General features: G+C 38.3%; 1 protein-coding gene across 1 annotated transcript; it reads left to right on the top strand.

The window, feature by feature from the left end:
• Positions 1 to 477: 477 nt before the first annotated feature.
• On the top strand, positions 478 to 21,209 carry PALS2 (protein associated with LIN7 2, MAGUK p55 family member; the record flags this gene model as incomplete). The annotated part of the gene is made up of 11 exons (XM_079538549.1): positions 478 to 594; positions 3,992 to 4,144; positions 10,071 to 10,223; positions 10,706 to 10,933; positions 12,672 to 12,803; positions 14,035 to 14,134; positions 14,712 to 14,780; positions 15,557 to 15,718; positions 18,307 to 18,509; positions 18,901 to 19,029; positions 21,033 to 21,209. 11 exons carry the CDS (start codon positions 478 to 480, stop codon positions 21,207 to 21,209), a joined length of 1,623 nt encoding a protein of 540 aa, XP_079394675.1.
• Between the last annotated feature and the right edge of the window lie 4,532 nt (positions 21,210 to 25,741).

Below are 25,741 nucleotides of genomic sequence, written 5' to 3'. Positions count from 1 at the left end.
TTGTATTCATTTCAAGAACAGTGACATCTGCCTATAGAAGCATTCTAAAACTTAGTGTTGTTTGGTTTATGTATGAGGGCTGAAAGCTTTCTGTGAAGGAGACATGAAACAAAACAATCACGAGTTAGTTGCTTTCGTTGTAGTTGGGTGTTATGCGTATCTAGTTTATACGTGAGATTTTTTTCAGTCTAAATAATAGTTAATGTTTAATCCAGACCTAGAACATTCCTTCGAGTTGACTGTGATGCTAAGGATTTGGATAGATAACTTATTTCCATCTTTCAAATAAAAGAATTTTAGTTTATCCATTCTGCCTGCTTGCGCTCAGTAGTTAGCTGTTTAAAATCTCTATTTCTAATACTGTGGTGGGTTTTTTTGAGATGTTGCTAATTATCCAAGTCTGTTTTGCTCAATACTTAGGGTTTTTTTTTTAACTTTTTTTTTTTTTTTTGTCTTCTTTTTCTCTTGTCAGCAGCCATGCAGCAAGTACTGGATAACCTTACTGATCTGCCGACGTCGACAGGCGCTGAAGAAATAGACCTAATTTTTCTCAAAGGAATCATGGAAAACCCCATTGTAAGATCTCTTGCTAAGGTATTTCAACTTCCTGCTCTGAGTAGAATCTGAAAATGTTGTAACTGGTACTGTTACATAAACACTGAGTATGGACTGTTGTGTACCTTTGATGTATGGTATGTCTTGTTAGAAGGCTTAAAGGTGTCCTTGAAAACAGAGCATATTTGGTATAATTTCTGTGTACAACGATTTATTGATACATGGAGAACTAGAGGAAAGAATAAAACTCAGAGACTTTGGTAGTATTGTGTTAATTTTACTTATGAAGACAATGTCAAAATACTTGAAATCAGAGGTATTTGGTTTTAATAGCCTTGTGACCCATGTTGTGTGCAAAACCTATATCCCTTGTTTTCTAGCATTTTTTCTGAAGCTGAAAAGTGAGAGTAATAATCTTCTTTCCTTCATGGCATAAACAAGTCGTTTTTTTGGCTCAGAATGATTTTCTGATCAACCCAATGAAATATGCTGTCCAAACCCTTTCCTGGATCTCAGAGTAATAGTTGGGCCTTTGATTGGCAGCAGTCAGACATGGGCTAGCCTTAGTTTTGGTCTTACATTATGCAACTACTTTATTCATAGGTGGTAGTATTCATTTATAAGTATCTAAGATGATGCTGACCCTAAAATTCTTTAGACCCTAAAGTTAAAATGTAGCTTATTTTATCATAAGAAAATGCAGCCAATATCATACAGCACTTGCATTCTTTCTTATTCTTCATAAAAATATGTTCGTTACGAGAGAAAAAAAGTTAACTGAAATATAGCTGTCTCTTTAATATGAATGAACGTCTGAAACAATGCCCTGTGGGCAGCCAGGAAATATCTTGTACAGCTGAAGGATCATTTTGCTCTATAAAAATCTGGAAAGGACAACATAAGAGTTTGTTTAAGAATTCACTTTTGTTTAACTGTTAGTTACAAATAGAATGCAACTCAGAAGAGAGAAGCAGCAATATGTGTATTGACATAAAATAGCGATTAAATAAAATGGGGATTTAGCAGGGTTTGAGATTTCAAGGTACACTTGATTATTTCATAGAAAATAAGATTAAACACACTCATCCAAGGGACACTTCCATTGAGTCACAAGGTTCAGAGTGGATCCCCTAGTTTTCTAAAGTCTTTGGACAGCAGAGGTAAGGGATCTAGGTGTAGCTGAATTCACTCCTAGCCCCAGACTTGGTCAGTGGTTATGTGTGCACAATCAATCTACGATTTAATCTTAGCAAGCTTGCAAAGCTTAGCAAACTATTATTCACCTACTGAGGGTTTGTAGCAGCAAGGAATTTCTCGACGTTGAAGTGTGAGGGGTCTCTGCAGCAGTGGTACCCTCAAGAACTATCCCTACTTGTGGGCAGATCTGTTATGCAGCCAGCTGCCATGCAGGAGAGCTCAGCAAGCTCTTGGGCTGCTCATTATTTATGGAGTAAGATGACTGATTCACTCACATTTACGTACCAACTACAGATGTTAGTCTCTTTCAGATTTGTCTCGAGTCAAACACAGACTAGCACAGTTGTTAGGTGGGCAGATAGCTCAAATTAGCCGTTGGCTGTTGTGTTCTATTTCCCATCAGTCTGCTCTCAGCCAGATGCAGCCTTCATAACCGGTTTCACCCATCATGATTTGCCACTGGTGGTTATCTGCTGAAGTCAGATGCAGCCACCACAACCATCCATGGTGTTTATCACTCAAGCAGTGGCAGGACAAATGAAAGTCAATAAAAGTCAGGTCAAGAAGAGCATGCCACCACACTGTTCAAAAACATTGGTTACATGTTGAAGAAGTTGCATAGGAATAAAAATAGAAACAGTGGAAGTGTCTCATCTTTTGGTGAGAGAACTGCAGAGGGGAAAATTTGTGTGCTAAATTTACTGGAGTTAAGTTAAATCACTTTGTTGATTAGAGTTGTTTCTAGCTACAGAATCTGTTACATACTTCATCTATAATATTTATAATGAAGAAAATGTTCATTGCAAAGGATTTGTAGTTTTCCAATAATTCCGAAGAATTTGTAGTTGTCCAATTATAATGTAACATTTAATTAGCAGGAATTTAACAAGCAGATTTAAAAAAAAAAAAAGTGTTTGTAATGGAAACAGACATGATCTTAAGTACAAACTTGCTTTCTCAAGAATGCTGGAAGGCTTTAACTGAGTCCGTATGGCATGATCACACTCAATTTTTTTTTTTTCTGATTCTGCATTGAACCCTGAACTTCCATCCCAGACAGTAGATCTAAATGAGGACAAGGTCGAAATGATAACACACTTCATGAATGACATGCATGGAATTTGTACCAATACATTTGCCTCTAAAAGTGTATCAAATCTGTTTCCCTATTAGAAGAGTTAGTTTTGTCAGAATCGTGAATTCTCAGAGAGCTCTGAGATTGTCAGACTATTTGCACATTAATTTCAGACCAGCCAGAAATGTAAAAAGCCTTTTCCTTTATTAGAATCACAGAGTCATAGAATGGTGTGGGTTAGAAGGAACTTCAAAGACCAACTAATTCCACACCTTCTACTAGACCAGGTTGCCCAGAAACCCCTCCAGCCTCTTCAAACTGTTTCAGTTTGCCTCTTACCCTATCAGTGAGCAACAGTGGAAAGAGCCTGATTCCATTTTTTCATACTCTCAGGTGTTTGTACACATGGACGAGCATGTCCCCTAAAGACTTTTCTTCTCCAGCCTTAATGTTCCCAGCTCTCTGTCTTTCTTCATAGGAGATATGCTCCATTCTGTTATTTCAGTGGCCTTTCACTGAGCTCTCTCCAATAACTCCCTCTCTCTTGTTCTGGGCAGCCCAGAACTGGACACGGGTCTCCAGTTGTGGCCTTGCCAACACTGAGCTGAGGGGAGTCTGCTGGCAGCGCTGTGACTAATACAGCCCAGCAGAGTTAGCCTCCTTTTCTGCAGATTGTTTTTCAGAATTCCTTTAAATCATCAGACTTTCTTTTCAACTTTGCCATTCAAATATATTTGACTAGGAGAAGCCTCAGATCTCCTTTTCTCAAATGCAGACTGTATTTTTCCAAGCCAATTGCATAGTTCTGTTTTTGTTCTTCTAGAAGGTCTGCTTGTCCTGGGTTCTGAAGCAGAAAAAGTCTGAGGCTTGATACTGTTCAGAGAGGGCTGTTTGATGAATGTAGCATGGAGGCCATAGGAAACATGGACATGCAAGCGTATCTGACAGGTGCTGCTTTTAAGGTTTTTCATGTCACATTGTTAAGGACACAGAATCCTTCAGCAGTTACAAAGACAAAATGTGCAGATTAGAATATATGTAATGGTTCCTGTTTTCCCACTGAAGGATGCACCAAGAAATTAATTAAAAAGTTTAAAATTTAGAAGTACTATTTACTTGAAACTTAATTACGTTACAGTCGTATGTAATTATTATATCTTACAGGCTCACGAGAGACTAGAAGATTCTAAACTTGAGGCTGTCAGTGACAACAACCTGGAGCTGGTGAATGAAATTCTTGAAGACATCAGTCCCTTAATAAATAAAGATGAAAATATTGCGGAATTGGTTGGAATACTCAAGGAACCTCATTTTCAGGTGCCTCCCTTTTACTCCTTTTCACTTTATATGACCCACAGCATTACTGTGCACACATGGATCTTAGTACAGTAATGAAACAAAAACTAAACTATAGCCAACTTTAATGCAGGATTTTACTCTGGATGCAGGGTAAAGAAGTAGTTGCATGGAGTTAAGAATGAACATGACTTTAGCCTTTAACGCTTCAAGTACATCTTCATTCGTGGTGTTGTCTCTATTGTAAGACTCCATGTGTACTGGAGGTTACTCCAGTGCTTTATTCTTAGATTGTCCAGGTGGTCTCAGTTCCTGATACATTCTGCATTTCAGTTCAGCTTTTTGCATTCATGCTCATGTCAGATGTACAGTTTGCAGAATGAATTAACTTGATTCTCTTGCGCCATATGATCTACATTGAGCTTAAATTGCAACTTTACATCCTTCCCACTTAACGTGATGTTCTACTAAACATAAATGAAATTTTGACATTTTTGTTTTCCCATTTCTGCTACTCTATTACCAGTTTGCATGTTGGCCCTTAAGGATTAGGATTTGTAAATCCTCATTGGATTTTGGACTTTCTAGGCCAGCTTCAGCTTGTTTTGGTACTTTGCAGTAGGTCTCTTAAATGAAAAAGATAGCAAAGCTTTTGCCACAGCATAAACACATCCTTTCTTAGATAGGTACAGAGCCATATAAACATTTTTTGTTATACGTGTTAAATCATGTTTGATTGGTTTTTGTTTTCTAAATTTTCAGTTGTACGCTATACAAACGTAATGGTGTGCATTACTGCTTAACATGGATAGGCACTGGAAAGGCTGACAAACTGTGCCATGGCCTGTTGGAACTAGGGAACACTTTATTACCTCAACTTTCAATGCTGTAACTGTTGGTGAATGCTGTTCTGAAGAGCAGTTTGTTGGCCTCCCTTGTGCTCTTATTAGTGCATCATTACTAAGGGACCAAAGGCTTTGATTTAGAAAATTACTGGCGAGTGACCCTTAAAATCAGTCTTTGATCTAGCAAAAATTGGGACTGGAAAAGGAAAGGTTGAGTTTGGAGGAATTGGTAATTACAATGCAAAAATATTGCAGTCATTCTGTTTTTGTTCTTGTTGTGTTTTCATTCAGAAAGTTTAATTTATTTCGTATCATTGTCAGACCTACAGTGATACTGTTTGATTCTTTTTTGGAAACTCATTTTAAAAATGCACGTCATATTTATTGCACGCTTTGAAGAAGATTGCATGTTCCCTCTTACACTGTTCCATTGGGTGAGTCATGAGCATGTACGAGAAATTAGTTATTTCTAGGCTCTCTGCTTCATTTGCTGCAAAAACTGGATGGTACGCAAAGAATCGGGTCGGAAGCTAAAAGAAAATACGACTTAATGGATAAAGTAGTTAAATGTTGCCTTTTGAGAAGTAAATTATCACTCGCTTTGGCAGAGTTCAGGAGTTCAGAATTACTGAGTTCACTTAAAAAAGAAAAGTCTAAAGCAGCTTAAGTTTTTGTGCTTCTGTTTCCATCTGGAGGCAGGCAGAAAAACAAAAATCCCTGAGGACAAAGTTGCATTATTTCAAGTAAGTTTTTTTGTTTGAGATATCTCTCTCTCTCTCTCTCTCTCTGTGTCTCTGAAAGTTAGCACTTTCTTTTAGAGTAGTTACTTATCCGTTCCACCTCATTTTTTTCATATTCCCAATTCTTCAAGGAGGAGAAAAAGGAAGAAATTCAATGTGATTTGTAATAACAGAAAATGTAATTTTCATTCTGTATCCAGTTTGGTGAAGTTGTGTAACAAGCCGCGGGGAAGAACATAACTTAAAGTTTCATGGATTCTATTGTGTAACTCTTTTAGGAACTGGTTATCTATGTTTAGCAAGTGAGTAGTACTGCTTCACCACAGTATCATCTTACACATGTAACCTACCTTGGCATATAAGTGTCAAATGTGATATACAGGTATTTGGTGCAACAGCATATTAAGATGCATAGTGCTGAAAACACTGAACTATGGAATTGCACTTTTTGTTTTAACACTATCACAGAAGATAAATTGGGCAGGGACTGGCTTATGGAGTATACATGCAGTTATGATTATACTATTACGTTTGACTATCTGTTCCCTTTCTTTTCTCTTTTCTCATTTCATCCTGGTTTTTCCTCCCTTCTACTTTTTATTAGTTTAAATTACATTTTTTCAGGGATCAGAGTGTGGAAAATATTAAGCTCTTATTAGTTCCACAGTATAGGTGGTTTTTGGTCAGGGCAGTATGCATGAAAAAGCCATGCACTGCACAGGGAAAGTTGTAGCAAGTGTTGACAGTAGTTGGAGAACAGAAGTGGTGAGAGAGTTTGCCTCGAGGAAAGAGCGAGGAGTTGGAAGCATTGCACAGTTGGAGAGGTTAAACATGCAGAAAAATCACTTCTGCTGTTTATGGAAGAGCTCATTCAGTTACTTTCACCTTTCTCAGAGTTATGCAAACTGCTTTTAATAGTAAATTCTGTTGGCAATATATACTTCATCTTAAAACATCTCCCCAAGCCAGTTTGAAATGAACCTGGAATTGGAACATAGCTGGGCAAATAGTTACCATGCAGGTCAGGAAATGCTTCATAACCTGCATAAATCATGCTGGGAGGTTTCTGATTCTGGATTTCTTATTATTTTTTTTTAAGTTTATTTTATTTTTATTTTATTGTTTATTTTGCTTGAAAAACAAAGATTTGAATTTGGCTTCAGCGCTGAAGAGAGCCTTGAATGCTTAATATTACTTTGTTTACAGAATTTAGAACTGTGCTTTTCTTTTTTACCTGGCAAATAAGTACAGCCACGGAAAACTAAAGAATATGTTCTAAGTTAATGGATTACTTTTTGACAGTATCTTGCAGAAAGGAGCCAAACTGTCTGCCACAGTACTGTTTCCAGGGTTCTGTGTTTCTTGTGAAGTGCTGAGAACTCTTCTAAATGCCTTATTCAGGCACCATTGCTATTGTTTCCATGAGAACCTTTCCACAGTTACCCAGTGTTGGCTAGTTACTGATGCTGTTTATTTATAATATACTTAGGAAAATTTGAATCATTTATGGATGCAGACTGCTCAGTCCATGTTGTTTTGTGGACTTTGCCTGTGGTATTATAAATGTTCTATCACCAGTATGGGAAAGGTCAGATTTCAGGGGAGCATTGGAGTTGCAGGAGCAGAAGATATCACTTTTTCAGATACCATAGGAAGGAAAAAAGTCAAATCCATGTAATTATGTTTCTTCAGTCACTCAACTGTATTACTAAAATAAGAAAGTAACTGTGATCAACATAAAATGTTGAAGAGTGATCCAATAATATTTACTTGGCTTCTCCTGCCAGGTCACTTTCTTGTAAGTGTTTCTCAGGACAATACACCATGACCCATCTTGATGGAAGCAGTCCTTTAAGCCTAATGTAGAATCATAGAATCACTGAGGTTGGAAAAGACCTCCGAGATCATCCGGTCCGACTGTCCACATACCACCAATATTTCCCCATGAAACCATGTCCCTTAGCACAAGATCTAAATGTTTCTTGAACGCCTCCAGGGATGATGACTCCGTCACGTCCTTGGGCAGCCCATTCCAGTGCCTGACCACTCTTTCGCAGTAGAACTTCTTCCTGACATCCAGCCTGACTCTTCCCTGGCACAACTTCCTCTAGTCCTGTCGCTAGTTATGAGGCAGAAGATGCCAACATCCACCTCCACAACCTCCTTTCAGGCAGCTGTAGAGAGCCATAAGGTGTCCCCTGAGCTTCCTCTTTGCCAGACTATCTATTCTTGTGTTTTGGAAGTGAGAGTTAGTTATGGGAATATAGTAAATGAACTATATTAGGTTGCTTTTTGGTTTTGTTTTGAAAATGAATTTATTTCTTGTCTCAAATCATTTTGTAATTATGGGCAGCAATTTACAGTCCCTGATAGTCCTTCTGGACTCAGCTATCATGGAAATAGCAGGGAAGAGATTTTGTGATTGACAGATGGTTAAATAGCAGTTGAAAGAACTCATGCCTGTCCATGAAATAGAATGAATAAATAGGATGAGAATGCGAACAATGAGATGAGTTTTTAAAGTTTTTAAGAACTGAAGAGTATTATGGAGCATGTTAATTGGAAAAGAATGGCACTGTTTGTCTAGTAGTCATTTTTTGGCTGTGGATCCAATTGTAATCCATAAATTAGATAACTGTTCAGGGCAGTGAGCTGTACAGAACGCTTCTGTGTGAGCTTTGTGAGAAACTGACTGGTTTGTGGCCAGAAATTTTGGCAGCAATTGTTTTCTAGCATGTGACCAAAAGAGAAAACTAGAATTATCACACAGGTCCATCTACTTTGTTTTGTCTGTGGTAATGTGTCAAAAGACATAGCTAATACTAGTCAGTTTCATTTTGGAAATGTAAAAAGGGTAAAACATGTTGCCCACACATGTGGGCAAACAGAGATCTGTTCTCTTGGTTTTTGGATTGGATGCATCTTGGATGATGAAGAACTAGGAATTGCTACCATCTGACTGCTGCTTGATTTAAATAAATAATTGTTTTTTTCTGTTTCGTTCGATTTGGTTTATGTCCGCAATACCAGAGCAGCCACAAGCCTTCACGGTCTTAAAAGCAGGGGCAAAATTAGTAGCAGAATTAGTCGCTCCTCTAATCTCAAGTTAAAACATCAGCAGGGTCATTTTGTAGTGGGCAGTGTAAAATGGCTGCTTGCTAATGGCGCTTTGAGGATTTTCACATTGAGCTTAGCACTGTGTTAATGTGGTTGCACAGCTTTTTAGAGGTTACTTACAAAAAAGTGGAACAGGCTGCATAGCAAAATTGTTAAATTCAATTCAGGCCTGTCCTCCTGTTTTCTAGTACTGTTTGCTGATTTCCTTTGGCATATGTGTCACTACCACTGATTGCCCCTATGATGTCCTGTTCTCTTTATCTCCTTATTTGACACCGGTCAGTAATGTAACTTATGACCATGTCTCATCAGATCATTTTTGAAACAAAGCTGTTTATGTTGCTTACGATAACATAGGCCTAACAGCCATCTCTCCTGCTTGCTTGCTTGCTTTCTGCTATGTGTCAAAGAGACTGTGCATCACTGGACACTTTTTAATGGACTACGTTATGTGGTGGTTGTAGTGTGTCCCTTTTCTTCCTTAACATAGCCTCTGCCATCCAATACACAAGTTTTATCTTGCTTTACCTGTACATATTGTCTTAGAAATATTTTAAGTCTTAAAACACTTTTTTAAATAACAAAATAAAATATAAATTCCATACTCTTCCAGAGATTATTGTATTTGTTTGGATACACCATAAATTTGAGATCTAAGCTCTTGCTTTCCAAAAGTGAATTCTGTCAACTTGGATTAATTTGCTGTTAGAATTCTGCAAGCAGAAAGTACTCATTCTGCAGATTGCTAGAAATTCTTACATACCTGCAATTATCTTTAATTTACCCTTACTTCCAAATTAATGTGGAGGAAATCTTTTTTACATTAAACACAAGTATCTGATAATGAGTTATGTTCATCTTTTTGCAGCTGCTTGTTTGTTTACTTTAACCATTTGCTTGGATACTGTTTCATTAGGTGAAGCTCTTTTGCAGTTACTCCTTTTTCCATCTTCTTCCCTGTAATTTCACATTTGCCTCCCAGAAAAATTATATTTCTTCTGTGTTTTCTTTAGAAGAATCACTTGTATTTACATAAGAGAACATATTTGCCAAGCCAGTAGGGTTAGCAGGACATGTGAGTGCTTCTGTTTCATACGAATATAAAAATTGATTTTTGGTGTATACCACATGAAGTATGTTTTCAAATCAGATTCTAAAATGGCAGTTTCAGTGGTTATCAGCAAAATCTCTTTTAAAAATATTTATTTCAGTATTTTAAAAATAGCTTTTTCTGTTCCCTTGTAGTCACTCTTGGAAGCACATGATATTGTGGCTTCAAAATGTTACGATTCCCCTCCTTCTAGCCCAGAAGTCAATAATTCTTCAGTGAACAATCAGATTGTTCCAGTAGATGCTATTCGTATTCTTGGAATTCACAAAAGAGCAGGAGAACCTCTGGTGAGTGATTGAAGATTAATAAGTCTTTAAATTAAAATGTAAGTGAAAGCATTTGCATGTGCCTAATTTCTTGCATTAAGTTTTAATTCTTAGCTTTATTATACTGTGTAATTTAATGGATCATGATTGAGAGGTAGGAATAGGGAGATTTGTATGTTCTCTACTCTGTTCTCCCTAGGAAATCATGGCCTAACGAACAGGCAGTCAATGGGCAGATTTACCTGCTAGCATAACTGCCTAATGCAACATCTGTTTGGTCTTCAAAGAAAATGACAGGACTGCATGCAATCACGAACAATGAAAATCTTGTCTGAAAGTACTCTGTCACTTGATACTTACCTTACTCGACTCTTACGTTGTGTTATTGTCTGACATCACTGGGGGAGACAGTGTCCCGTAGATGTATATTTTTCGCTTGAGATGATGGTAAAATGCAATTGAAATTCAGACAGTGGTAAAGTAGGTGTTAATACTTCTTTCAGGGTGTTACATTTCGAGTTGAGAACAATGATCTGGTTATAGCAAGAATTCTGCATGGTGGAATGATAGATCGACAAGGTCTTCTGCATGTAGGTGACATTATTAAAGAGGTGAACGGCCACGAGGTTGGAAACAATCCAAAAGAATTGCAGGAACTGCTGAAAAATATTAGTGGCAGTGTCACTCTGAAGATTCTCCCCAGTTACAGAGACACGGTTATTCCTCAACAGGTCAGTAGCTCCTTTCTAACATTTCTGTCAAAAGATCTTCTACTTGGTACTTGAGTGAGTAAGATTAGGAGCAGACATGTTCTGAGATTTTTGTGTGTGTATTTAATGCTAGCAAAAGGGGTAATACTTGTATTTGCTTTAAAGTACATATTAGAAATGAGATTATTCAGTGTACTGAGATGATGTCTGCTTAAAAAATTATTAGTATCTTAGACTGATAAGCATTTGTATTCATGCAAACCTGTTTCTTTCACCTCTGATGACCTAGCCACAGTCACAATGAACTGCAGTAAAGTGCTTGTGTTTTTAAATGATCTGTGTCCAGGTAGTGTTTCATGGAATTCAGATATACATATTGCATTCAACAGATGAGTTGACTTTAGGAAGCAACTTGGGTAGTGCTTACTCCGTATCCTTCTGCTGTTGCTGTAGACGGTCAGTTTAGCCAATGCAGAAGTGATTTGTTGCTCTGAATGAGAGTATTTGAAACATCCTGCAAGACTCCTTCAGGTGGTGGATGTTAATGCCCATGAAAATAATAGTTACGTTTACATTTAGCATATTTTGTTGGTCTTAAAACATTGAGTTAATAGCAAACGTAATTCTTAGGATCAAACAAACCTTGAGAACAGAGTTTGAGCTCTGAGAAACGTTTGTGTTTTTAAGTAAGTCAAAGTTAGATTAGTAATTAAGTTGCATATACTGAAGTGAAAATACAAATACATTGTCCAGTCGAGCAGCTGGCTTTTTATTTTTGTCTTGCAGCTCCCTTAGCTAAGGTTTGCACTGCACATTACTTCTGCTCTCTCAGCTGGTTTGCTCTTTGTTTTTTTCCATAACTTGCCTCTTACTTGAGAAATGCAAATTCCATCATATCAAACTTAGAATCATAGAATCATAGAATCACTAAGGTTGGAAAAGACCTAGAAGATCACCCAGTCCAACCGTTCACCTATTCCCAATAGCTCCTACTAAACCATGTCCCTCAACGCAACATCCAGTCTTTCCTTGAACACCCCCAGGGTCGGTGATTCCACCACCTCCCTGGGCAGTCCATTCCAGTGCCTGACCACCCTTTCTGAAAAGTAATACTTCCTCATGTCCAGCCTGAATTTCCCCTGGCGTAGCTTGAAACCATTCCCCCTGGTCCTATCACTAATGACACGAGAGAAGAGGCCGACCCCCAGCTCACTACAACCTCCCTTCAGGAAGTTATAGAGAGCAATAAGGTCTCTCCTGAGCCTCCTCTTCTCCAGGCTGAACATTCCCAGCTCCTTCAGCCTCTCCTCATATGGCCTGTGCTCCAGACCCCTCACCAGCTTCGTTGCCCTTCTTTGAACACGCTCCAGGGCCTCAATATCTTTCTTGCAGTGAGGGGCCCAAAACTGGACACAGTACTCGAGGTGCGGCCTGACGAGTGCTGAATATAGGGGAACAATCACCTCTCTGCTCCTGCTTGCAACACTGTTTCTGATGCAAGCCAGGATGCCATTGGCCTTCTTGGCCACCTGGGCACACTGTTGGCTCATGTTCAGCCGAGCATCAATCAATACCCCCAGGTCCATTTCCTCTACGCAGTCCTCCAGCCACACCGCCCCAAGCCTGTAGCGTCGCCTGGGGACTTGTTATGCTGGGAACTTGTTATGCTGTAGGTAAAGACACAACTTCAACTTGACAGATGAGTTAGTAAGAATGGATTTTGTAATGTTTAAGCACTGTAAATTTTTCCACATTTCAGGTTTTTGTGAAATGTCATTTTGACTATAATCCATATAACGACAACCTCATCCCATGCAAAGAAGCAGGGTTGAAATTTTCTAAAGGAGAAATTCTTCAGATTGTAAACCGGGAAGATCCAAATTGGTGGCAGGTTGGTAAATAAATCAATACTAAAAAAGAAAAAGTTTCATTAATTTCCTTTATGATAAACTTTTTAATTTAAACTACTTAACAGCAGATAGAAGAAAAATATTTACATTGTAATCCAGTTTCAAGCTCTTAGTATTGGAAGTGAAAATATAAGCAGTTGCAGTAGTAGTGCATATAAATATATATATTATAGTGGTATAAATAGCTTATGTAGCACTGTGTTTTTACTGTTACTGCTGTTTTTATGAACACATACATGTTCATAACCAAAGTGCTCAGCATTGCTTCAAACATAAACAGCTCATCATGTGAGGGGATGCAGAAAATTTATTACTGCCAAGCTAATTAACTTCAGAAGTTGAGCAATCTCAAACTTCAGAGTAGTTTGACATTTAGCTTACGTGCTGTCTTTGGAATAAGTTTTTCAAAATTCTTCAGCTTGTAACTTGTGGGTGTCCAGGAGAAATAAATCCAGTGTGCTTATAAACACCTTGATGAGTGGCAAAAATGAAATATATTGAACTAATATATGAGTATTGTTGCAGGTTATGCCACTGGGAAAGAAAGTTAGATTTTTCCTTGGCCATTCTGTAAACTGTAGACTGTTACTGGGAATTCATGAACTGTGAAAAATCAGAGAATCACTACTAGGTAAAAGCATACATCTCAAAAAGCAAACAGGTCTTGCTAGCAAGTGACAGGCCAGCTAGGTATGGGAAAGTGTAACATCTCATAACTGTGTGTTTGTATACGTTAAGTTTGCAGAGAATTGAGCCTGCCATTAAATGATTTTTGTAGAAATTCTGAGCCAAGCTTTCATTACCAAGAATACTTATGTTACTCAGATTTAAATCTCTAGTTACATAGTACAGAAGCTTGAAGGCATTGATGAGATCTGTATGTAACATTCCCAGTTTGTAAAATGACAGTTATTAAGCTATGCTGGAATCTGTTTGAAGTTGCTCAAGAATACAAAATAAAGGTACTGTGTACTACAATGCCTTGAGTTTTGTCACTTGAGAGCTGTAGCTGTTGAGTTCCATTTGGGATTTTTATGCTGAAAGTTTATGACTGGCTACAGGAGGCTAACAGAATGGGAACCAGTTACTGCAGAACGTTCACCACTGAGAAATTTGGTCAGGGTAAAAGTCAGTCATCAAGATGTCATGAGAAAAATGCTTCTTACATGTTTCCTGTGATTTTTTTTATTTTTTAATTTTTTTAATTTTCAGGCTAGCCATGTCAAAGAAGGAGGAAGTGCAGGACTCATTCCTAGCCAGTTCCTGGAAGAGAAGAGGAAGGCTTTTGTGAGAAGGGACTGGGACAACTCAGGTGAGGTTTAAGAGATTTCAGGGTTATGTTTTGCTCTGACTCAGTTTGTTTCGCTTTTCCTATCTTCTCAGATACTTGAAAATTGTTGTATGGGAATATTGCTAAATGCTTATGATTATGTGTGCATGGTTTTGGTTTGAGTGAAGGGCAGAGGCAAAAGTATGTGCTTAGTCTTTGTAGATACATGAATCAGTTTTACTACCTGCTGATGAAAAGCTGAGTGAGGTGGGAAAGCTGTACGGATTACTCTCTTTTATTAAAGATGTTTTTATTATATGCATTAAAAGTTAATAGGTGTTTTTGAAAGATTTTTCTAGGATTTTTTCAACTTTCTTGGAAAACTTTTTTCTTCTGTGTTCTATTCTTTCTGCACTCCGTAATGTATATGAAAGTAGATGTAATGTCCTTCCCTAGAATAGATGATTTTGGAAAAAGGAAGGTAATAACTTACTGAAAATAGTCTTTTCAAGTGCAATTAATGTAAACTTACACGTGTTCATGGAAGTCAGGTATGTAAATACTTTCAGGAAAAATGTTGAGCAAGAATGCTGATTTTTGTCTCAATTTTTATCTGTAGGGCCTTTCTGCGGAACAATAAGCAGCAAAAAAAAGAAAAAGATGATGTATCTTACTACAAGAAATGCAGGTATCTTTGAATTTTACATATGAATCGAAGTTCTCTATGCTTTTAAACTTGAATAAAAAAAGGTGAAAGATTTGCAGTGAAATATTTGGCTAGGCAGTGAAATTTGGTCAGGGAGGTTTGTTGTTTAAAAACAATTGTGACCAGTGTAGATAAAATGGTGCCAAGTACACATGTTTCAATAGGTGGAAGTCAGAGAAGAACTTTGTGTTAAAAGAGAAAAAAAATTATAACTTGCTAGTGAACTAAAGGAGGTGATCCTTCTTTGCTCAACACTGGTGAGGCCACACCTGGAGTCCTGTGTCCAGCTCTGGGCTGCCCAGAAGAAGAGACAGATGGAGTTATTGGACAGAGCTCAGTGAAAGGCCACCAGTATGTCAGAAATGGAGCATCTCCTCTATGAAGAGGGACTGAACAAGAACTGGGAATGTTTAGGCTGGAGAAGAGAAGGCTAAAGGCAGAGGTCTCATCAATGTGTAGAAATACCTGAAGGAATGAGCTGAGACAGCAGAGCTAGGCTCTTTTCAGTGGTGCTCAGCAAAAGGATAAGAGGCAGTGGGTACAAAATGAAACTCAGGGATTTCTGAACATCAGGAAACACTTTTTATGCTGTGTGTGATTAAATGCTGGCACAGGCTGAATGCTGGCGTGGAATGGTTGTGGAACATTCCTTGGAGATATTCAGAAGCCACCTGGACATAAGTGGCTGTTAGAACTCATTTTCTTCTTACATTACTGAATAGGTATTAACTATTTTTTTGGTATTCTTCTTAATATAGAATTTGATCGTCACGAAATCCAGATCTATGAAGAAGTAGCCAAAATGCCTCCTTTTCAGAGGAAAACACTGGTCTTAATTGGGGCCCAAGGAGTGGGACGAAGAAGTTTGAAGAATAGGTTTATAGTACTGAATCCTACTAGGTTTGGAACTACAGTGCCATGTAAGTTGTCAGCACTCCTGGTGTAATACCACATTTTGAGTTTCTCATCTGAAAAATATGGGAAGTTTATCCCATTCATTGGTGGTAGAAGTAATTTCTCAGAGTATGTGAGTTGTTTGTTGTGGGAAAACAAAAGAAAAAAGCATTCTTCATCTTTTCAGACAACGGAATTAGCATATGACAACAGTTAAGGTATTTGCAACTACCAATTAACTGTAACTGCTGCTGCTGAAAACCGCTATTTAAGTATCTGCTGGGTTCATTCAGTGTCAGTTGCCATCACTTGAGGGGATCATAGACGTTGCTAGCAGTCTTCTGTAATAATCAGCCAGTGGAGTTTCTCAGGTCTGCTGTTTTGTTTTTTGTCTGTGGAAGCATCCTAGGCATTATAAATTGTTATTGAAGTATTGGAAGCGTAGGGAAAGGAAAGATGTAAACTTCCAATAAAATGGGAGTGTTTGTGATCCCTAAGGTCCGTATAATTATCTGATGTTTTATTCATCTGGCCTCAAACCTATGATCTTTCTTTTTTACTATCATCTTCAGAAAAAGAACCTCCTCTCCTCCTCCATTACTGAAATATTTGTTTTCTTGTCTTTGCTACAGTTGGTTACTTTTGCTCACTTACAGGATGGGTGGTGGGGGTGTTTGCTTTTTTTTTAAAAAAAAAAAACCACAACTTGTCAGTCTTCTGTTTGAACACAGATGCGAGACCCTTACTGCATTACTATTCTCCTCCTGCCACCTGCCCTTCAGAATTTCAAAGCCAATTTGTTTCTCCTGTTTCCAGTTGGTAAGAAGTAGTGCTGATAATAGGAGAGGAGGAACAGGTCTTAAATGAGATGAATTGTGCCGTGTGAGGGGAGAACCTCTCTTTCCTCGTGTGCTCATTGTCTAACCATTAGAACTGGCTAGTGCACAAGCCTTTTGTGAAACTAATGAAAAGGTTGAGGGCACAGTGTTATTTTTTTAATGAAATCTTCCTTTGGAAATCCCATTGTTTATTAACTGGCAAAGTAATATGAAACTTTGTTACTTCAATTTTTTTCCTCCTTTTTAAAAAGCCCTCAAAATTACTGATGTCTCTAAAACACTGTATCTGCATATCAATAATGTAACGCTGTCTTAAAATGCTTTCACTTGGAGCTCTTGAATACCCTTCAGGGTATCAAAATACACTTTCCCAAGCACCTGGCGGTTTCACTGTGTGCATTAAATCTGCAGTTTGTTGTATGTGACATTTCTACTTTATATTGAGATTTTTCAGTAGGGTGATCAGTAGTCAGCGTAATCAGGCCTCAGTTTCTTTGACTAGAAGAAACTTCTGATTATTCACAAAAGACATTTTTTATGTATGTTGGAAGATGGCTGAGATGATCTGTGATGCCATAGGGTAAAGCACGTCCTTAGTGTTGAGCCCAGATCCAGCAAAAGTGGCTGTTTTTTGAGGGTTTTTTCCTGCAGTTTGGGTAGCTGAACTCAAAAGTCATCTTCTGCCTGTGAGTGATCACAGCTCACTCTCCAAGGTTTATTTCAAACTGCTCCTTTTTTTTTTTTTTTTTTTTTTTCTTTTTTTTAATATTGTATCAATCATTTGACTTCCAGTCTGACTGTGGAATCTTGTCTAAGATTAGGTGTTGGAGTAGCACTTGTATTACTAACAGCTTCAGAAGATTCTTGAGTTCTCTGTAATAGTTAAGTTGATAGAAATCATTGGAGAGGTGGGAATGCTTTTTAGTTGTATCACAGTATTACAAAGGGATCCATTCACTTACTGTAAATATGTTCCAGAGTTCAAATCTAATTGAATGCAAATAGTGGGCAGTAATACAGTGATAGGGCAGCAAAGTAGGTAATAATCTGGTATTTTGTTTTATAATGTAATTCCACATTCTTGCTTAAATAATATCTGTGCTGTAAATTGTGGGCCAATATCTAAGCTGGCTCATGTTTCACTTTAGTGTGGGCTTTAATTTCTGTGCAGTGAACATTCTTCGCTGCGAAGGGTAAGTTGTCCTGGAAGTAGCATCAGCTGGCCTCCACCAAGTTTCTCATTGCTGTGGCTGGGCTTGTTCTGGCATTGGAGCTAATTTTTCTTAGAGCTACTTCAGGTGATTCTGCCTTGAATAACAGTGAATGACGTATGTGATAATATTTTTGGGGGGAGCACGACGGGGTGGATCTTGATGTGTATTCGCTTGGTTTTCAGAAGTCAGTTTGTCATTTGTGAGTTCCATTTCATTGAAGTTCCATTTCATTTGCAAGTCATTTAAATAACTATTTTCAGTCAATAATTAAGAAGATGGTAGAAATGCATATTGTATATGGTTTGTGGGAGTAATGCAAAGGAAAAATAAATATCTAAGGGTAAGCAGTGTGTAGCAAAGAACAGAAATAAAGAGAATGGGAAGGGCTGTGCACAGTTCTGGAATGTATGCTAGAATAACTGATGACTCTGTATATGGAACCATGATAATTACACTTAATTCCTTATCATAATCTCCATAATTTAAAGGCAGCCCAATCTTGTGCACGTATTCCAAGTACAAAAAGATTAACATTCAGTTTGTATTTTAAATTTTTTTCAGTTACTTCACGAAAGCCAAGGGATGATGAAAAGGATGGACAGGCATACAGATTTGTGTCACGAGCTGAAATGGAGATGGATATTAAAGCTGGCAGATACTTAGAGCATGGAGAATATGAAGGAAATCTTTATGGCACTAAAATTGATTCTATCCTTGAAGTTGTTCAGACAGGAAGGACCTGCATTTTGGATGTGAATCCACAGGTATATCATTCATAATGTTACACTAATGTTGATGAGGCATGCCTTTAAATCTGATGGCTTCTGACCTGGCTGAAAGATTATGCTGCCAACTGGATTTGTGTGTTTATGGAACTGAGCTGGAGTAAGTTACAAAGATGGTGGGGAAAAAACAGATTCTGCATGGAAGTGGGAGCCTTGCAGAGTAGCAGTTGCTCTTTTTAATCAAGAAAAAAAATGATGCTGAGCATTTCAAAGGGCGATGTAGGAATTTCTGAAATAGAATTAAAAATCTTCCCCCATCTTGTATTTCTACTGGTTGTAACATAATAGTCTTGCAGTGCCCCTTAAGTAAAGGGGATGTTTGAGTCATTCTCATACTTTTTTTTTCCCTCTCTTTTTTAATTGCTTCCAGGCCCTGAAAATACTGAGGACTTCAGAATTCATGCCCTACGTAGTGTTCATTGCTGCTCCAGAGTTGGAGACTTTGCGTGCTATGCACAAGGCAGTGGTAGATGCTGGAATTACAACCAAACTTCTCACTGTAAGCAGATTACTTCATACTTACTTTGCTTTGAACAGGATGTTCTTTATTTATTTTTATTTTTTTAGTTTAATTTTTTTTCTAAAACTGAAGTATGCAAGAAAAGTAAGGCAAGATATTTGCTGATTGCTTACTAGGAATTAATTAAACACTATGTATAAGGCAGAATGCTTCTTCCTTAAAAATAGCCCTCTTACAGACAGTGTTGATTACAAGAATTACCTGGAATATATTCTTTGGGAAGGGGCACATTTGGTTATTTACAGTGAGTTATAGATACCTTGATGGCAGGAGAAGTTCTTTTATATAAGTGCTTTTCCTTCACTTCACCACCTCACCCCCAGCACAGTTGTTTTTTCAGGTTTGTCTTTATGTTATGGGTGCGCCTTGAAAAGGTAATCTGTAATCCTTAGGAAAGACATTACAGACTGTTTGGAAAACAAAAACAAAAACCAACAAAACAGAATCAAAATAAACAAACAAAAAAGCCAAACAAAGCAACCAGAATTCAACTGGACCTCATTTCCACTGCTGCAGCAGCACACGCTGCACCAGAAATGGCTGAGAGCTGCCAGAAAAAGCAGCATTGAATAGCTTCTCCTCCTGTGATGTTCCTTGGATTTGTCACGTAAAGCAAAGTGGTACATTTTATTCCTCAGATCCTGTCTCCTTTTCCGAGACCCAGCGGAGACAAATGAGAGGCATAGCAAATTATAAATGTTCTGTACGGGTTTGAACTTTCCCACTGCACGACCAGTGCAAAAAAATAAATAAAGCTCAGGCTGGGCAGTTAATGAAATGATTCTCTACGCTCAGCAGTGCGTCTTCCCCTTCTGGGAAAAGCCCTGGCATGCTGACAACTCAGCTGTAGTTGTATAGCTTAGATACTAGTAATACCTTGTGTGATGCTGATGGGGCATTCCAAGCTATAAAATGAGATTTAATTTGTACGGAAGGAATGTGGGATTTGTCTTTTTTTTTTTTCTCCTGAAACCTGTGAGATTCTGTTCTGTAAACAATCTGAGAAACCCTAGTTGTGGACTCAGGTTGTTATGGATTCTGGTATGTCTGTGGGTGCTTTGTTTCCTCCTTCCTCCAAACACTGACTTTTGCCTTATGTAATCAAGAGGCAAGATTAAGACTGTCCAGACAAGTATAAAAGTAATTTCCTGCCCTTCCTAAAATTTGATTCCCTAAGGGACATCCTTGCTTTTGTTTTACTTCCCCCGTGAATAAGAAAGAGGATAGTTACATTTAAAATATGCACTTTATAAATCTGTACGGATTCTGCATCGTGATGCTGGACATCTGCAGCTTCCTGAACAAACAGAAGAAATGTGCATTTAAAGTATTGCATACATCGTTTGCTGGTGGGTCTGTCTACACCATTCCTGGCTTCCCAGGCCGCTGCAAGAACTCTGGCTCCTGTGGTGCTGCATTTGCTTCCCTCCTTCATTTACTGTGAAAGGAAGGCTATTCACATAGTTCTTAATTTTGGCTTTTGTATTTACCACTGTAGTGGCATTTTAAAGATCTGAGATTCATTCAGAAATGCAGCTTTCATGATCTTTCATTGCACGCTAATTCAAATTCTTGGGGTTTTGGTGCTTTCTGTAGGGAATAAAAAAGAGGCATATAAATAAATGCCTCCCAAAGCATTACCTATTGTGACTGAATTGTCAGTCGCCTCCACAAAGTGACAAACTGTCTGTTGTGCACACAGGGCCCCTTTCATGTGCTGTTATTGACTTCCTTAAAAATCGCCAGCTGTGCAGTATTTGGTTTCCATATTTAACACTGTTGACATCAAATACAAAATTGTCAGTCCCGTCAGTGCATCTTAGCTTGAGGGTTTTGTGGCTTTATTGTAAATATTTTATTAATATGTAGCGGTATCAAGCTTTAAATGAAGTCATTCATACTACATCACAAACTGGTACTTCTCCATTGGTAAGGATGTGGCAGGTCTTCTGTTCTTAGTAACTTCCAAATGCTTCCAACAGGACACTGATCTGAAGAAAACAGTGGATGAAAGTGCCCGGATCCAGAGGGCGTACAACCACTACTTCGATCTGACCATTGTAAATGACAACCTAGACAAAGCCTTTGAGAAGCTGCAGACTGCTATAGAGAAACTGAGGCTGGAACCACAGTGGGTCCCGATTAGCTGGGTGTACTGAGATTGCTGAAGATGAGCTTAAGTAACAAATAAAATCAACTGCAGGAAACAAACTAACGTGACAAGATGTGGTGTAGATAGCGATGATAACTGCGGCGCCTGCGCATTTTTACTCTGTGTATATTCAAAAGTACACTATTCTGACTTTTTATAATAATGCTGAAGGGAAAGTGTACTTAAATATGTAATTTATTTTAATTTTTCTAACTTTTTACAGATAACCTTTCTATTCATATCACATGAAGGAAATGCGTTTAAGCATTTTATACGTTTTGATTTAGTACCTTTGCCTTTTTCATCTGAGAAACTTTCAGTCCTTCACTTTAACATTTACATCTTGGTCTTACATTTTCACTGTGACTAAAAAGAGGATACTTGAAACAATTTTTGTAAAACTTGTTAATGTCAGTGTTTGACCAGTCAAAAGTCTATAGCTTCTATTAGAAAACAACACTAGTTTCTTTTTTTTTTTTTCCTTGAAGTAATGATTTGACAGGAGTAGAATTTCAAATGCTAAAAGCAACAAGTGACACAGCTCCATTGCTCCAGCTTCTTTCTGCTGAATGTTGAAGCATTCTTGATGTTTCACAAATTCCTGGTGTCTCTTGATTTAGACAACTGTTCTGTAGGTTCCCTTACGTGTTTCTTGAAATCACACGAAGCAATACCTTGCATGCTGCTCATCAGCTGTTCCTGGGAGCCAACCCATGTGAAGCCTCTTGTGGTGGAAGTACCTACGGCAGGGAGCGTGTATGCAAGGTAATTCAGTGCAGTGCTGAATAGCTGGAGAGAGAACCTGATAGCGGAGCCTTGTAGAGTAAAGCTTAGTATTTAGGACTGTTGTATTCATGCGTGTGAAAACACATTGATTTTAAAAAAAAAAAAAGCAAACAAACAAAAAACAAACAAACAAAAAAAGAACCCAAGCCAGAATTTTCTTTTCTTAGGACATCATTGATGTTTAAATAGTGATCTGTGGCTTAATTTCCTGAGATATCTTGTGTTCTCTTTTGGAAAATTTGTGTGATCAACTGTTGTATTTTTGAGTGTGATGTAATGGAATTTCTGTGCTCTTTGTTGCATTGTGTTTTTAATTGATTTTTTCATTAGGTAGCTTGTAAATTGGAAGCTTACTGCTAAAAAGCCACGCTGTTCATAATTTTTGTGCTTTACAACATACTTCTTTTTGTGTTTGGTGACAGTTCTCCCCTTTGTAGGCTCATAGACGTTAGTCACGTTAGGTTCATCGATCAAAGCTTATGCTAATGTAAGTTTCTGCTTGGCAAGAACAAAACGAAAATACAGCTTGTCACTGAGACACGCTCTTTTTGTGATCGCATTTTATATTACCCTGTTAGCTGTTGTATATAGTAACATTCACCATCGCTTTCCAGGCTAACAGAAGTCATCTATTTGCTTAATTTCTCTTCCATCTGATGACAGGCACCTTGCTTCTGAATTCTTTTTCAACACCAAAGTGTGATACAGAACACTCTAAAAGGCAATTTCCTCAGAGGTTTTTCTGAAGAAAAAGAGGCCTGCACACTGTAAAGCAGTATTGGTTCCTAGAGCTCTTAAAGCCTTCTACGTGCACGTGAGAATCTGTTGATATAAGAAAAGCTTACATCTCAAAAAGCAAAACCACCCCACCTATATGCTCAGGTGATTTTTAAAGCTGATGAAGTTGGTTGTTTGGCAGGAGGCAGCTTAAGATCGCAGTGCATTTGGAAAATGTTTGTCAGAGCTGTGTAAGCATGGGGTGTCGTGGCTCTGAACACGGAGATTTCAGTCTTATGGAGGGAATCTGAAAGTTTCAAAGGAAAATTTGTGCCACTACTTTGCTTTGTTGGTTTTGTTTGCTCCGGTTTTATTTAAGCTGGGTAGAGCTTTTAAGTGTGGCAGCATCAGCACTAGCCCTTTATTTGCCTTTCCCAGAGATGTGTTCTGTGATCCTGTCACTCAGAGACTGCTCTGAGAAATAGATGGAGTGTTTTATGTGGCAGCAAAGACAGCAGAGCCGTTGCTTGACTATTTCAGTGGTTTCATTTTGGCATTATAAGCTTAACGTGATGGAACTGTGTTTGTATACTGTGTCATAGAAGACCTACATGTGCTGTAAATAAGATGTGCTTCCCGGACAGATGCGATGCCTTTTCATTATGAGTTAGAAAATACTCTGTTTGTGATGCCAAAAGTGGGCTGAGCTCACTATTCCTTAACAAACGGAATGAGATGATTCTTCAGTTTCCACCCCACAGTGGTTCATATTGCAAACACCACTTGTCATCATTTTTCAGACAGGTGCTCAGCCAAAAGAATCCCATGAGACATGGGCACCAAGGGTCAGTGACGAAAACCTCGCTCCTCCTATTTCCACCTCAGAGATCACACTGTGCAAAAGGCCTACACAGTAAGCAGTCTGAAAGTAGCTGTGTATTTGCTGAAGCCTGAAGCTTTAGCTTTCGCTTAAGCTCCACACGGTGCTTAGCAATCAAGCACATTTAAGTCAGCACCGTGGAGCCCAGCAGCTGACCCTTTGCTGCTGTTAATATAGATGCTAATGAGAAGTACAATCTGAGGCAATAAGCAGTGGGTTGCTAAGGTTGCATTCAAGAACCGTTATCAAAGTGATCCAGGTTTTAACTGGATGGTCACATGCGAGTTCAAAGGAGGAAAAAACACATTCCTTGCATCTGTTTGTTAAATCATACGAACTGAGAGTCCATGCTGGCAGGTGTGTAGTGTTTGGGAATTATTTTTTTCATCAGATATTCTGCTTAGATTATTGTTGCCCAGTAGGGTGACTGGATTGAAAATAAGTTACTTTTATTAAACCAAAGCATTCCTGGAGAGTCTTGGAATGAGGATGTCATGTTGGTCACGTACACGGTGGTGCCAGACTCCACCTGTTATAGTGTGCTAAGTCAGAAGTTGGGCAGGGAGCTGTGCATTGCACTGTGAGGAAAAAGATGGTGTGAAAGGCGAGTTCTGAGCAAGGGAAGCCATTTCATATAAGAGCTGTTTGAAGTATTCCTGGGGGATAAATAGCTAGGATGTCAAGTCTCTCATTCTGTACTGAGCATTCATTTTCCAGATAACAGGAAAACTTTTGCATTGACCGTTAATAACGATAGGTGTGTCTGAGCGAGGCGAAGATGCTGCTAAATGTTTAAGATATGTGGTATGTATCACAAGATAAATATTTAAGTAGATTAGAAAAGTGAATTATCAAATAGTTGTCTGTGTATATGTATGTATGTGGATGGTGAAACAAAAACGCTCATGTCTGCAACCACATTTCTATCTCCCATGACTTAATCCAGAAATGTACCTGCATGTGAGACTTTAGAACTGGTACACTTCTCTACCTGGTTTGTTGTGTTTACTAATGTATATTTTTCTAAATATACAGATATTTCAATCTAAAAGTTCTATATTTATCTGTAATTTCTATGTTTTAAACAGTGCATGGAGGTGCTGTAAAATTCTGTACATATAGAGAGACTTATAGAAGAAACACTGTTGTTGCCCTCTGTATGAAAAGCTATACATAAAACCGCAGTCAATATGCCAATACCCATAAGTTATTTCTTTAAACACACCAAAAATTCCTCAGTCTACACCAGTCTCAACCTTAATGTAAATACTGTTTGGTGCATTTATACCCACGTGATTACCTTGCTGTCTCTGTTAGACCTGCAGGTCTACTTTAGGTTCTAAGTCATGTGACAACATGCAGTCAATTAAAGTTTGGTGTAATATGTCATCTTGCATAGACTTACAAAGGGCTTTAATAATGTAAGCATAAAATGGACATAAAATTGGAGCAGTATCACGTACTGACACAGGCAAGGGAAATAAGCCTTACACCCGGTTTGGTACTCTCAGGCTGCAGAGTTCTCAGATCAGTGCAGCTCTGTGTCTCAGTCATACAAAAGCTGCAGGATAGCAGATTGACTCTTTCTGAATCTGTGTTTGTATTATCTGTCACATCCTTGGTAGATTCAAATGGAACTTTTTTTTTCCTTATCTTCTGTCCTAACTGATTGTGTCCTCTCAAATCCCACCTGAGTGATTTGCTGTACAAACTGCCAGCAGCTCAGCGTTCAGGAAGTGTTCCATGGTTTGTCTGTATGGTTGTTTTTTTTTTAAGACTGATTCAGATAATAAATAGGACGTTTTCTTTTAACTTTTAAAGACAGAAAATTCCAGGCTAGGGCCCCTTTGAAGCCAAGTTTGCCTCTCTGCTGTGTTTAAGAAAGGACCAGTGGAGAAGGACAAGTAGACACAACTCCGGAAATCAGGAGAGCTGGGTTATCTGTTTTTACACAAGCCATTACTGTGAACATGATCCAACCCAAACTTCTCTCCCTATTCCTTGGCTTCCCATCTAGTCTTCATCTATCTTCATCTTTCCCATTGAACTTGGAGGCAGATGCCAATTCTCAAAACATGTACAGTGCCTGCTGCAGTAGTTGCCCAGTCACTTTTTGTGCCTGTAGGTACAGTTTTAACACTAATTACAGGTGGAAG

Source organism: Tetrao urogallus (genome assembly GCF_951394365.1).
Source record: "Tetrao urogallus genome assembly, chromosome: 7".
Lineage (NCBI taxonomy): Eukaryota > Metazoa > Chordata > Aves > Galliformes > Phasianidae > Tetrao > Tetrao urogallus.
Note: the sequence above shows the minus strand (reverse complement) of the source record. Positions and strands in the feature narration are given on the sequence as shown.